The following is a 15,800-nucleotide window of genomic DNA, read 5'->3' as shown; positions in this document are numbered from 1 at the left end:
AAGCTTTGAAACTTGTCATACAAGTTATCTGCAGGTTACAGTTACAATTTGCTGCAATTTCAAATGTTGGTAATTTGTACCTTTGCTTTTAATTTGCTGCAAATTTCCAGACTTGCTCCGAAAATTTCATGCAAGTTCATGTGACTTGCATGGCAAACTTAATGTGAATTTAAGGTAAGTCTGCCTTGCTATCTGGGGTGTACGTGTGCATATAAATCTAAATAATAAGGAAAAGTATCAAATAAACTATTATTAATAATAATGTTACTCACCATTCATGACAAGGAAAACACTACCAAATGGGAAAAATACTGGAACTGGGTCAACTCTCAAAACAGTGGTCATCCTACCAGCTGGCTACAATATTTTGTCTTGCATGTATATGTATCAAAATTAAAGACTCTGCTTGTGCATAAATGTCTTTATTTTTGTGCTTTGAAGACATACACTGTTGCAAATTATGACAATCATTGACTGATCATCTAATCTTCCCTTCTTTATAGATTTTTATTACATATTTGTTTAAAATTCAGTAAATTACAAACTATTGAATATTTGCTGCAGTAATCATGCCTTTTATTTACTCACTCACACTAAAACATGAAACAATTGCAAGATCTTAAAGAACTTCAAAATATGTTACACACAAGATTCAAAATATACCAGGAAATGACGAATGAATTTAAATTGTACATAAGTTAATAATCATTTATGATATGCATTTAAATATTTTACTTCATTCTGAAGATGAAATTGGATATTAGTTGTTTCCTACATTTTAAAGTATGTTGCAACACATTCATTAAGAGTTAACATAAACGTTTACATTATATTTATTTCAAGACGAAAAGTTGTTCGAGTTATATAATGTTTTACCTTAATGCTCATATTCTTTGTACTCCCCAAAAGTGTATGAATCTCAATACTGATTCCTGTACATTTTGTAATTAGGAAAAATATTTCTAAAAACAATAGTTGACTCTAAAAATATTCAAAACTTTGTTACAGGTTTTAACTTCTTAATAATTTTCATACTAAAATGAAATATACAAGAAAAATAGTTTTTTGTATGTTGCTTGTGATTGTGTATACTACAACAGGCAAACTTTATTTAACTTCAAAGAATTTTGATTACCGATGACTGGCCAAAGTGAAGATAGAGAGATACCTGCTTCCAAAAGTTTTACCACTTTCACTGCAGTTTATACCCGTAAAATAAGAATTGTTTGTTTAAAATAATTAATAACGTAAACCTTTCTTAAAAATCCGATTATAGTTCAATAAAACCAAATATATTATGGAGAAGGTGCAACTAAATTTTCTCCATTCTGAGAGAGAAAAATTGTATGAGAAAATTCATCATAAGAAACCTACATTCCACATTATGAAGATGAGATTTCAATATACATAAACTGATATGAATATTAGTATTTTTATGCTTTTGATCACATTTTTAGCAAGATGTTGTTTTGGTAATATTTTCACTTTTCTTATGAAATTTGCATTTCGTAAATGTCATTTGGAAATTTATTACTATGTTGCAAAACAAAATAATCTTTAATTGCACTAAGGAATCAACATTTCAATTAATATAATTAAAGTCATAAACCATGGTATGCGAGTACCAATACAACAACATGAATGTCAGTAGCAAGTTGGCGACACTAGGATGATTTTTGCATTAACTTAATAATTTGTTTTAATCGGGCACGTAGTCAGGGCTACAACCCCCTACTTTTTCATCTTTAGATGGCGGCTGCTGATAAGAGATGAGCACCCTCCCCATAATCAAATTCTGGCTAAGAGCCTGGTTTTAACCTTACAAATATTTCAAGATTCTCTTGTACATCACTGCATAGACCTGCCTTAACTTTACTCGCCATAACATTAATTGGATAATTGTTATAATGGCATAACTCCATGTAAAATGAACAGTCCTTCAAGAAAAATAGTATCAACTTATATGTGCACAATGATATATAAACACTCAACAATGCACTCACCTTTCACTCTATAGTTTGATATAATATGGAGTGTGAATAACTTGAATTGCTTGCATGGGTAAATGAAACAACTCTTATTCATCCACATTCCACCATTTGTTTGTTCCACACAAAGTAAACAATCATACTTAAGTTTAATATAAAAAGAAGCACTTCAAATAATTTCTTTGACTAAGCAAAGTCTCCTTTTTTTGAGCACATTCTAACTCATGTAGAGTCACTTGTCTAGTAGTACTATGAAACTCCATGTTAATGCTGATGCTAAGGCATCATTGTTGATTGACTTGGGTTTTTGATTCTGCCTTCTTAGAAGGATATTATTGTTTCAGCATTGTTGGCTGCTGCCTGCAGCGGCACAATTGGTGAAGTTCCACACCACCTTTCATAATACTCCAGTTTGTTGAACTTAAAGTTGCACTAGTCCACCCCGTGTTGCATTACGAGCCATGTAAATGTCCATGTCGTGATCTGTCCAGTTGTCTGAAGTGTCATATCCAGTGAGAGAATGGGTGGAGCCTGCAGCACTGAAGCGGCTGCTGGATCTCATTTGGTCCCTGGTTCGTGACTTGGGTCTCTGTCGTCTCGGACTTCGTTGGCTGGTCTGGCTCGTGTAGCTTGCTCGGGAGAGACGATCAGACATTGAAGGAGCAGCCAAAGATTGGCGAGACTGACGGAGTTCTGTAATATGTTTTCTCATAAGTACATAGCAAAAAAATATACACAACAAAACAAGCAATGCAATTTAGATCCTTCTAAGAATGTTGGTTCTATTGCAAATAATTATCTTAATAATAAGTATGAGTTATAATAAGTATGAGTTATACTATTATCCATATCTTTTTTCTATAATACTGTACAAGTAACCATCTTTTACTAAGCTGTAACAATACACAATTTATCAAGTTCATTGCTTTACTTCTGTAGCAACATTCCTATATGAATAGGATCAGAGTTACATATAGAAATAAGTATGAAAGAACAGTTGCAAGATTATAATTCTGAGATATGCTATAACAAGCAATGGTACGGTAATGGTACAGTGACCCAGGTCAAGCCTGTAATTCTGACTGAAATCTCCACATAGTTCATCTCATGTATCTGGGGGGGTAAAGGCAGCCAGGGGCATGGTGCTGATCACATCACCCCCACCTTCGGCAGTGATCAATAAAGTGTGGGGCCCTAACTCCACACTTCTTATACGCCTTCATGGCATGGTGCAAAGCACAGGGGAGCACTTTACTTTTTTTTTTTAACTTTTCATCTCATGTATGTGCCGAATTGTAGGGTATATCATCCTTGCTGGAAACGGTAGCTTAAAAGTGTGTGTCAGTTTGAGAAAAAAATTGAAATGGTTGCAAGTTAATGTTGCATTAGATGTAACAAAAGCCTTATGTATAAAGTAAAAACTGTGATATAATAATTAGCAGCCACAGCCACTCACTCTTTGGGCCTTGGCCTATACAGAAACACTTTCATAACTCCATCTGTTACTTATTATGAAAAATTTAATTGTTTTCTCTAAACACTTTTGATCAATATGTTTTTAATATGCAAGAAAGCCAAATTTAAGTGCTTCCATTGTCATCTTTAGAGTATTTGTAATATGCAGGTTTCAAACATAGAATATTAATAAATCCAATACCTAATAGTGTACATGCAATGAATTTATTCATTTGATATATGTGTGGTATTTCTAGGAATTGGAATTCTATAGGAAAATTTCTTGCCATTAACGCAAAACGATTGACTATAAAAGAATTAAGTTATGTGATGTAATCATTGACACTCATATTGCTCACAATGTTACTTATTGTTGATTAAATTAATACATTAGAAACACATTTCTAATAAAGAGATCAACCATCACCTGACATTGCCTTACAAAATAAAAATTCTACAAACTACCAATCCACATATTGTGCAAAATACAAGTGAGTAACATGATACCAACAGCCAAGCACCATGCATGCAACAGTATGAACAAGCAAACGAGAAACATTGAATGCAACTGAATCTTACCTGGTCGAGAAAGAGAGTGACCGCTGTTGAAAGAGTTCCCAGAAAGGTATTTACCAGAAAGACCTGAGTAGCTGCGTTGTGATTGGCCATCAGCCAGAGAGCGTGGTTTTCCTGTCTTACTGCTGAATTGGGAAGCATGTGATCTCATGTCATCAGCCACATAACCAGCATTAACAGAACCTGTTGAAGATAATTGGCTGTGTTTTATGTTCCAATTTCGAAGCAATGTGTTCATGTCAAAAATTTAATGAAAAGTCTAAGAATTTTAGTTAATGAATTAGGATTACATGGAAAAAAGATTTGATTGGTCAAATCTGTAATATTTTTGGCTGCATTTCTAACTGCTTGGATTTTCTATGGAACAAGAATATAGGCATGTGATATGCTGTGTTTACAGCAGTTTTATATAAACAATGAAAACAACAATGGTAAAAGCGATGTTTGTTAAAGAGCTGCGCTGTAGCTGTCATACAAAAATATTTATAATATTAATTGCTTTTTATTTCTGAATAAAATGAGTCGTATAATTAAAGAAATTATTTGGACGTAACATGAACTGATTGACAGTCCTAAAATATCTAGATGTGTATGTGAAAATGTTCCAGGAAAATCATGATTTGTGTTGTGCAATTTTTCTATTGTTGTTCTATTGGTAGTTAGTTATTGAGCGTCATGTACTGAAATGAATCAAAGGTAGGATAACTGTTTCTGAAGAATAAAATCTTCAGATTGCATATGCAAAAGTAGGCATCACAGTCCATACATTGTAAGTGTTAGATATTATACAGATGAAATACAATCTATTGAACATGATGCAGTTTGTGTGATGTTCCGGTGGTGCCTCATCATGCATTGCACAACATTCCAGCTACCTGTACAAAAATAATTAGTTTAAGAAATGCATTTCTAAATAGTGCAAACTTGCTTGGGAGTGCGTAATGCTATAATGTGCAAATACCTTGAAACTAAGTACTGTGCTTACCATGTGCAACAGCACAGCATTAAAAATCCAAGATTGCCCTTGCTACACAAACAATACCACCAGAAGGCAGAGAAAGTTATGCTTCTCTCCTATCATATATTCAATGGGCTATGATAGTTACTTGTCATGTGGGTTGATGTGATTTTGTCCCCCATTCTCCATGCTTTCCACAAAGCTCCCTTTCAAAAAGGTGTTGAATGCATTTGAAGTTGGAGTCCTACTCTAAAGAGTCATAATCATTCTTCAAGTTTATATCAGCCTAGTTTAAAAGAAATATCCTATATATCAGAAGTCAAATCAACAATCATCGAATGGATATAATCTGTCTACAAGTGTATTAAGCTTCATCTGATGATCCCAACATGGTAAATAAAACTAGTGTACCTTGTACGAACAATTTATGTGTACTACATGTTTAGTCAACTGAATAACACACATAGTAATACCAGTGGCGTGTCCAGGATTTTCGAAAGGAGGGGGTTACATATACTTTTTTCTTAGTAGTCAACCCTCATTTTGCCATCCTTTCGTCCTTGACTTTTTTTTTTAAGAATACTGGTCCGAAGGGGAGGGGGTCACCCTTGGGCACGCCACTGAGTAATACTCCATTGCGGTATTCCAAAAATTTCCAGTGGGAAAATTCCAGCAACTGCTTTAGCATCGCAAGATCATATATATATAATTGTGCCAAAAATTATCAACGAAAGGGGGAGGGTTTCTCCCTCATCCCCCTTCAAATATTACCCTGACTATCCATACAATTCCTGGGAACATTGAGTTTCAGAGAGGGTTAACGACACTATACACCTTTTACATAATATTTGTTACTATTTGTAGGAATAGACACATTAGTGGCACGTGCTTGACTCACCAGCTGACCACTAACCCCCTATGTGCTACCCTGGGTATATGGGGGTATTCACCACTAATTATACAGTTACTCCAAAATTACTTCCGATGGGAATATTTACGTCTTCTAGTGAACATATTTTCCACACTTGATGTAAATTGAACTTTGCCAGCATAAGCAGACAGTCATGGCCGTAGGCAGGAAAAATATTCGGGGGGGGGGGGGTTCATTCGTAATTGTTCCCAGGGCGTCTCCAGAAATTTGAATAATAGAAATAATAATAATAATTGTACAATAATAATTAAAATTTCATAATAATAAAACAATTTTATTCCATAATAATAATAATTATTATTATTATTATTATTATATTATTGTTATATCCTTGAGGGGGCTTACTCAATCCAGCAGATGAGTGAATATCCAGCATAAGTTTCTTTTTTTTTTTACGTTTCATACAGTGTGTACTGAAATGCACAATTATTTTACTTCGTCATTAAACTTTAGATACCTTCAAGAAAAAACTTTAAAAGTTAGATGGAAATTTTAGTCTTAAAGTTTATGTTGTTTGACTTTAAAATTAAAATTTTGGAATTTTGAAAAGTGTGGAACCAGTTATTCTCTTTAAAAGCTTAGCCTGGTGCATGTATTGTAACCTCAATCGCAAACGTAATGCGCTACAAAACTGGAGGTACTAGGTTTGAACTCCTATCAAGGGGGATTTATTTTCGACTTTATCGGACGGGGAATTTAAAAGCTGTAAAGGGAATTTTGGGACAATCATAAGGGAATCTTCAGTCTATATTCCTTGTGACGCAGGAGCAACACTGGAAAGATGACAACAGAAGTGATAATGGAGGGGTCGCCGGTGGGCTGCGATTCCGAAAATGAATCCTGTTTCACTCAACTTTCAGAATTCCAAATGTATGAAAATTCTGGCTCGATCCTTTCAACATTTTCTCCTTGTACTTTTATGATACTTCGAAAAAAAAATTGAAAAATTGTTACAGATTTTGGTTTCTGAACATCCATTAATCCAACATGTCAGAAGTTTCGGGGGGGGGTTTGAACCCTAGAAACCCCCCCTCTAAATACGGCCATGCAGACAGTACCTAGAAAGGAAGCTGAAGCATCATAACAATAGCAAATGTGCAACGGAACGTGCATGTGCGAAAAAAGCGAAAACCCTCACCAGTGTCTACGTGCCGATGGTGATGATGTTGATGGTGATGCATGCCGTAGCTACCTGGTCGATCCATTTGATACACCCTCGCCCTGGGGATGCTTCTATTGCTATACATTGACACCTGGTCCCATTCCTTATGTGTGGTAAAGGCACTCAGTGTTGCCAGTGAAGATAATGGGGCTGCTGTTGTTGGTACACTTGCTGGTGGGAGAACAGAGCTTTTCTGCAATGTATGCAGCTTACGGGATCGACGGCGATTTGTTGCAATGAACACTATGACTGCTATCACAACAGTGCCGCAGATGGCAGCACTGGCAGCAATAGTGATCTTGTCCATGTTGTTTGTTGATGGGGTGACGGTCCGGACTTCTCTGCATTGTGGATATGGCACCGTGTCAGGTGATACATTCACATCTTCCAGTGATATCACACATACCACAATACATTCCTGGAAAACAATTATAAACACATTTATTAGTTGAGGCACTTTACATAGTAAAGATGTTTGATGCTGTGCTGAGTGTTATCAATTTGGAATAAAGTAAATATGTAGGGTTTTCAGAGCAATTTCACAAGAATTAGTATTATCTTGTCAAAGAAGAGCGCAGGACTTAAAGTTTTGGGTTAATGTCATAGTAACATAGTAAAAATGCTATGTTGATTGATTGATTGATTTGCTTTATTTTACTTCGCTTTTTGTGTCAATTTTTGCTGCGAAGATGGGGATAAGTGATGATATGATGAAATTGATGAATGGACACTCACAAACATCCATGACCAGGCAGGGATTCCAACCTGGGACACCTGGCATCATAGCACTATGTTCTAACCACTCTGCTATGTGGGCCGGATAAAAATCCTGTGTGTCATCATTAATGCTAGATATTATTGTTATTATTTATATTATAATATTGTTTTGTATGTTGATAGATATTGGGAATAATTTCAGAAGTATGGCGTTGAATATAAAATGTGAGATATAACAATGTGGCTTCCTCAATAGTTACATGGGTATAATGCCTTGAAATTTAAAATGCTGGGAAAGGAGGGGGGTGCGCCTTGAATTTCATTCTTAGTGGAGGCAGTGGTTTCTGATTACCATATATGAGAATGAATGAAGACTTAAAATTTACTTCTGCACGTAACATGCCTAGTTTGATGTGAAAATCATTATGGATAAGGAAACAGAGGCTCAATCACATGAGATTAATTTAAAACAAATGTGAAGTATTTGTTGTAATCAGTATCATCGTAATGTGAGCAATCGATGCTCACAATGACTTATGATAAATACATACTAGCAAGGCACATCAGTCTGACCAAGAAAGACAACAGTTATGGAAAGTGATGTGCTGATCACGCAATCCCCAAGACAGCTTCTTAGCAGGACTTAATTATTTAGGAAGTTGAAAAGCAAATTCTTAAAACAGAAGATCATTCAGAGATTAAATTAAATTATCTAGAGGGGTGTAAGGGGTACCTTCCACGTAGGCGCCAAAAAGTCAACCTCACATCCACGTAGTACACCCTGGATTGCATTTTGCAGACGAACGAGGCTCTGGCGACTGGCAGTATGGCCAGTATAATTTTGTGTGTTTTGTCCTTGTGTGTGCTGAGTGCCTCTTTACAGTATCAGCTTTTAACCTAAGTCAGAATATTTTAAGATTTTAGTTACGCAACGTTAGAGTTGTTATTTGTAATGGTAAGGGGCTGGCCCCCGTGCAAAATAGCCTAAGTGCTGACGCACCCAACATTTTAAATTCAAATTCAAAAAATTCAAAGATTATCTAGAAAGAATACAAATTTCTTATAACAATTTCACTTCACAGAAATATAACAATCAAATGCCAATTTCTTCACATGTGCATAGAAATTACACTGAATACTTGCCTGTGATGGTACATTTTTGATCTTGAATTCCCTTTCACTAGCTTCTAGCGGTGGTCCTTGCTTGAATACTTTGTCTCCGAAGAGCCGATAGACGACTCTAAAACCCAGTATGTTGGATGTTTCCGAGTCCCACTGTATAATAACAGAGCTGTCTTGGCGATAGGCATTCTTCACAATAACCTCTTCAGGACGAGATGTTGGGTCATCGGGATAACCAAGCAAGACAGACGGTCGCTTTCGCCATGGAGGAGACTGATGAGTTTGCTTGGGACGTCCACCTCTCGTAGTAACTACAATGGACGGGCTTGGACTTGCTCGCTGACTTGTCTGTGTGGTTGTGGTGGTCGGAGGAGGAGTGGTGGTAGAGGGCGTTGTCTTTCTGGAGGTGGTCGAGAACGTTGTCGTTCTTGTTGGTCTTGGAGTTGTGGTCGTGGTTGTAGTTGTTTTGGTGGTGGTGGTAGTTGTTGTTGGTGTAGTTCTTCGAGATGTCAAAGGCCTTGCTGAAGTCGTTGCGGTTGTCTCAGGTACTCTAGCAGTAGATGGATATTCGAAGGGGTTCTTCTTCGTGCTTGGGGGCGGAAAGCTGTCAACTTCATTTCCAGAAGAGCAGACGAACTCTGTTGAAGGAAGAGGGGGGAAAAGTAGTAGAGACTGTTCGTTGTATGAATATGAGGACATGCATAATCATGAAACAACAACACAGCATCAATTGTGTTACCCATTCCATAAATCCATTCAAGCATTTGTCGACCAGTCTACACTCATTTTATATGGCCTATTAATTATATAATTACTTCCATACAATATTTGAAGAGTGAACAAGAATTCCAATCCCCCACTCAACAAATTCCCAATCAATAATCCCCCTCCCATCTTCCTGTAAAGAATATATCATTCATTATTATTTCGGCAAGGAATTTTCAGTATTATATTTTAGTTTTAAGGGAGGATTTTTTAAAAATGTTTTGAAAAGATGACAATACTATAAAAGAAACAAGTCGTTATAAATTACACAATTACCAGGCAATTTCTGATGTATAGTCCCTACCATTTAGGGAAATGGTTTGTTAGCAGTGACAAAATTACAAACAAGTAAGAACCGAGACGTCATAACCGGGTCGACAAAGGTGGGATCTTGCCCACCATGAAGGGTGTTCAGGAATTCCAATCCCTGGTCTGCTTATCCCCCCCCCCACTAACCTAGTCACCCCAAATAGCCTACATGAGAAATTTTGACTATTAATTTTAGTAGAGAAAAATCACATGGAGTGATAAAAGAGACATGGAACGAGAATAAATTAGAGGGGAAGAAAATAAATGAAAAAACAAGTGACAAACGGAGACAAGGCAAAAAGATAAAAGGCATAGAAGAGAAAACGGAAGATAGGAAGAAAGAGGCAGAAAACGGGGAAAGAAAGATAGAAATAGAAATACAATGAGAAATAAAGAGGAAGAGAAGGATATGAGGAAACAAAGGTATAGAAAATAGAGTAACAAATAGAAGATAGAGAAATAGAAAGGAAAGTAAAGCTAAAATGAGAGGGAGGGAAGAAGAGTGTGTAACCATGACCACTAAAGCAGAAGCCACCTAATATTTTGACCTTCTCCGAACTAGGAAGAAAGACAGTTTACCCTCTGGTTGAATCTGATAGAAGCTCCTATCCCTTAGCTTGCTGGGGCTGCCACAGAACTGCGGGTTCCTCTCCCGGCTGGTCACTTGCAGGTCCAAGTTGTGGATCCACTCCGCCACCCACCGCATCTTGCAGTCGCAGTTGAGGAACCTGCCACCCAAGCTCAGGCCGCGCAGGGTGTTGTTGAGATGAGCGAAGGCACCCGCAGGAACGGTGGCCATTGGGTTCCCGTCCAGAGCCAGAAGGGTTAGCGATGGGGTTCCGGAGAATGCGATCTTTGGAAGTTCGGTAATGAGGTTGAAGCCTATGTCCAACACCTGCAACAATGAATATGTACATGATAGAAGGTTCACACAGACAAATCGAAGATAAACATACAAAATTACTTGAAAGTTAAGAGATTTCGCTAATTTGTATCATAACCAAACCAAGGAAATTATTAGTTTTTCCACTTCCTCGTCTCCTGAATGTTTTATTTTTTTTTTTAATGTTTATTCAATTTTTTGCATCTTGTGCTTTTATTTCTTGTCCTGGCAGTCATTAGTCAGTTCAACTCAACTCTTGAGTTCCGAAACTGTTGTTATGAAATAAGCACAGTATTATCTACTCAAAATTTGAAAGTAGTTTAACCAATTCACTGTAACATTCACTATCTCATACACCCTCCATAGATATTGAAACGAAACTTATGCTTACTTTGGTACTAATTTTACCTTTGACTCAGATAAAAATGTGTTTAAATTTATATTTGTGTATTAATAATTGAGGTTAGAAGTGGTTGCACATTGCAAAAGAATCAGTGAAATCTTTGAGTCTCAAAGAATTGTGATTTGTGTCAACTCTGTTTGAATAACAAAGACATGAGCTCCTACAAATCTAAATATTTCTGACACTGATACTCTAGATATAAGCACTTAAGTTTAGCTCATTTACAGTGCTACCTTAGATTTTCACAAAATATACACAACTATTTTATTTTGTTATTGTTTGCTTTGTTTTCCATTCTCTTTTGAATTCATACCTTGTACCTTGACAGCATGTGTTACTGGGTACTGTCCTGTAATTGGGTACAGAGTAAACATAGTTGCGTAACCGGTCATGTTGCAACAGAAAGAGTTTTGAATGCGTTCTTGTCTTGTAATATCAAGGTTTATTATGCTTGTATTGCATGCAATGCTGTGAACGTGGGAATTGTCAGCATACTACTTTCCACGAACTTGGAATCTACCTGACACCAGAGAAGAAGAAAATCTCACGCTTACATCAATATTTATGCAGATAACGAGATATGGAGTTACGCTTCTTCCCATGTATTGTAATCTACCCCTGCTTTCGTACCAGCGTTGCTTGCCACATTGTTCCTAAATCATCTTTGTGTCTGTTTCGTCATCAATTCTTGAAATCATCATTCATCATAACTAGGGCTCGGAAGTTGAAAACCTATAAATTGCCAAAAAAGGACCTATAAAAAGACCTAAAAATATAAAAAAAGGACCTAAAAACTGAAAAAAGGACGTATAAATGTGATCCAAATTTATTAATAGCTTCAGTTTTAATTACATATTTAATGAATAAAAAATATAAAAATCTGGAACATACAGTGCGAAAAAAACTATATGAATGAAATTCATCTTCTTCCAGACATTATATATTTTTTAGATTAACATAACTTGAAAAACCATATTTGAAGAATCATATTTGGCCTAACCACACTAGGGTTGGCTACAGAAATAGGACTTCGGATCCTATTTCAGTCATCCAAAAATGTTTTTCTCTCGTTTCAGGGATGGTTCAAATATATTAATTTATTTATATTTCTTTACTACAGAAAGGACGTTTAAGAGGTGATGAACTGATGATGATTCGAATTGATAATGGGCAGTAAAAATGTAGTCGAAAGAAGGTGAATTTGGAAAAAAAAAGCCGTTAAGACCTAAAAAGGGCTTAAAAAGGACCAATAAGTAAAAAAACGCCGAAAAAGACAAAAAAGGACAAATAAAACCCACCTTTTTCTGGCCTACAATGACCCAAAATGAATATACTGTATATTATGTTGGGCCTCGTCTTCGTACACTAGGAAAGAAAAGGATTTTTCCTCAACTTCCGAGACCTAATCATAACAGTCTCGATTAGCTAAAGAAATGGGAAAAAGCTACTTACGAGGTACTAAAACCATTAAATTCTAGCAAATTTGATTTACGCTACCCGTATCCAACTCTGATTAGAAAAAGGTTCAAGGATTTGAAGTAAAGAAGAGCACTTTATGAACAGAAGCTAATATACCTAGGTACACTGAGCCGAAATTAGAGTCGAGCCAAGAAGTGAACAGACGACTCCTCAGTTAAACTGTATTACATTCACAAAACATACAGTTCAAGTTTCAATCAGGTCCCGTTCTGCAAGGATATATTTAGAGAGGGTGTCCAGAGAATCGGGACCCTACCCTCGAAATAAAGTCCAAAATGTAATATGCACAACACTTGTTTCCAGTTGTAGCTATAATATGAAGTTGATTTATTTCCGTGATTATACCATTTTGCGTTGACAGTACCTGCGATAGTTTATGCGTACCAATACTACTAACAATACCTATAAAAATATTGATCAGTTGGACCTAACAACCTTTTTATTATTTTCTATAAATAACCCATTTAAAATGTTTTGACAGTTCAGCTGTTGTTATACAAATTTCAGTGATCTTGAATGCATGCCATTATACCATCTTTCTGCCGGTTCATGTAATAAAAAACAAAAAATATTAATTAACCTATTTTAATATTATTGATTGAGTTGATGTTTTAAGTTCACTTTATGCACAGTAAGGCTAATGGGGACTGGACCTACAGTTTAAAGTGGGGTCCGAACCACTATATGTCTCCACCGGGTATCGAACCTGGGACCTCTTGATTACTATGCGACGACGCAACCACTGTGCCATCGGTGAGGCTTTTAATAATATTATTAATGGACATATTAATAGTTTCCTCTAGAAATTTAGTTATAGGTACTATAAAGCCCTATGGTCTTTCCGGTATGGTTATTTAACGAAAGTTTTCCACAAATCTGTTCCGAAATTTATATCTACTGTATCACATCCGACAACCTGTTGGCTTGGTTATGTTTGGTTGTATGACGTCGCTTGTACATTAAGTAAATACCGACGAAGATGTTGACGGTCAGAAGATGAAAGAGTAAATAGATACAAGGGAATGAAACGGCACGCCCGGGCCAGACTCAATCCCAAAACCTTCTATGGTCAGAACTCAAGTCAAATGCATTCGGGCAACAAATCGACATTATTCTGATGGCAAGACCATGTTTATTAATATTATTAAAACACGTTTGATCTGTATTTACTATTACTACAACAACCTATAATACGGTCTCATAATAACAATATATCTACAGTTCTTCTGACATTCCTAAAAATACTAAATACCTAAGTGTCATCGGCTTTGAATGGGCGAGGTCAAAGCAAACTATTGTAGGTGGCAGCACCCCCGTTGTGTCCCAACGCTTTTGAAAGGCAATGGTTCTCCCATTTAAATACATGGGGAATTTGATTCTGAATCTGCTACTATTACATTAAATTGCAAGTTTTATTTAATCTTAACCTCAGAAATTATGTCCGAACATGATAGATAAATAATCAGTGCCGTGAAACTAAGAATTTTAATAAAACGATCGTCAACAACAGACAAGATATGGAAACTTAAAAAAGGCCTTAAAATTTGCACAGCACCTGTTTACGTCACTTGCAGCTCTCACAATTTAAGTGCTTTATTCTTGTGAATAATTCATAATAATTCCACGCGACTGTGCTTTTATTTTTATAGTTGTTATTAATAACGGACTCATTTTTTTAAAAGTGATATCATACTTTTTCCTCATGGCTAGTAAATCCGGTTCTCTGATTTATACATACACATTTATCGAGAATAATAGTTATTACCAAAAAAATATATTACGTTTCATATCTCGCAATCTCTACCGCTTTCTTATTTAAAGGATTTATAATTTTAAAATTATTGTAACCAAAGAAAGAAAGGACAACAATACGAGGAGAAAATGTCTGCTTAATACAAAGAAAACTTACGTTAATATTAAATTAACGGATAGGGCATAGTGTCATAGTGTATTATAATGAATATATAATGCGCTTATGCACTTAATACATTTTTCTTTATAATTTGAAGAGTTTTTCCGAACCGTACTTCCGCTGTTGAATTACACATACTCGCAACAATAAAAGAAAACAAAGCGTAGTGTAAAATTATTATTTTTTGTATTATCGACACACGGCAGCTAGGGACGACCCAAATGACGTCAAGTTTAGTGCTCTTTGTGCATAAACGTACTATATTTAGCTCGTTTCCGCAACCATTCCGTTGCGCTTTAACATATTAATTCTTAGATTCAGGAGAATGTAATTTTCGGAAACTTATGACTTGCTGCATAATCTTAAAGATTTGATAAACGCATTTTTGTTATCGATTTACACGAAAAATTATTACCTTTGTTGAAAATAACGTTTTAATAGCCATCCTATCGCTCTCCAATGTAAAGCTTAGGGCAACCAGATGACGAACGAAATTATTTAGGGACGCAACAGGGGTGGCGCCTCTAGCGGAAAAGTTTGGCAGTGAACAGTCCCATTGCTGTGGGGTAGCTTTGCATGTTGGAAGACGCGTCGTGACGTCACACACATTTCGATTGCCACTTGCATTTGACGTCCGAAACCCTAATGTACATTAACAGTAAATATAATGTTGTTGCAGTTTTCTTTATGAAATGTTGCAAAAGCACACCGTTAGTTGCTATGTAAAGGCAGTGCTTGGCCTGAAAAAGAAGCTCATTTCTTTTGTTTGTAAAGATGAGAAGTTAAGATGAACCTGCTGGTTGCTCTGGAAACCCGTTTGTTGCGTGTTATAGCCAACATGCAAAGCTACCTTACTAACCTACTTAGTTACGTAGTTCCTCCAACTTGAGTGCTACTTGGGAAGGTTCATCTATTAAGAATACTTCTCCTGTTAAGAGAAGTGAGAAGGGTACACACATGCGCGTTTAAATAGATGTTTTCTGGTTTAAAGAGGTACTACTTTAAGTACACTTAATGCTCAAATGGGTTAATCGTTTTGTTTTTTGTGATTTGCGTTACTTTTCTGCTACTTTCGGCCAATGGCGACGGTACGAATCTGTGATATCATTATATTGATGGAAGAACTTCCTTACCCAGGCT

At 36.2% G+C, this 15,800-nt stretch overlaps 1 protein-coding gene across 8 annotated transcripts in view; it reads right to left on the bottom strand.

The window, feature by feature from the left end:
* Positions 1 to 414: 414 nt before the first annotated feature.
* The window catches only part of haf (leucine-rich repeat and fibronectin type-III domain-containing protein hattifattener), a 173,840-nt gene continuing 158,454 nt past the window's right edge, over positions 415 to 15,800 (bottom strand). For 6 of the 8 annotated variants that reach the window (XM_083139158.1, XM_083139159.1, XM_083139161.1 and 3 more), the window contains 5 exons: positions 10,563 to 10,878; positions 8,931 to 9,547; positions 7,047 to 7,488; positions 4,023 to 4,202; positions 415 to 2,681 (listed from right to left, as the gene is read on the bottom strand). In XM_083139158.1, coding sequence (XP_082995284.1) covers positions 2,410 to 2,681; positions 4,023 to 4,202; positions 7,047 to 7,488; positions 8,931 to 9,547; positions 10,563 to 10,878 — 1,827 coding nt within the window. In that variant the 3' untranslated portion in view covers positions 415 to 2,409. The remainder of the gene's footprint in view (positions 2,682 to 4,022; positions 4,203 to 7,046; positions 7,489 to 8,930; positions 9,548 to 10,562; positions 10,879 to 15,800) is intronic. The other 2 variants (XM_083139160.1, XM_083139166.1) reach the window with 2 other exon arrangements.

Source organism: Lepisma saccharinum, chromosome 17 (genome assembly GCF_977018435.1).
Source record: "Lepisma saccharinum chromosome 17, izLepSacc3.1, whole genome shotgun sequence".
NCBI lineage: Eukaryota > Metazoa > Arthropoda > Insecta > Zygentoma > Lepismatidae > Lepisma > Lepisma saccharinum.
This window is presented reverse-complemented; position numbering and strand designations above follow the sequence as displayed.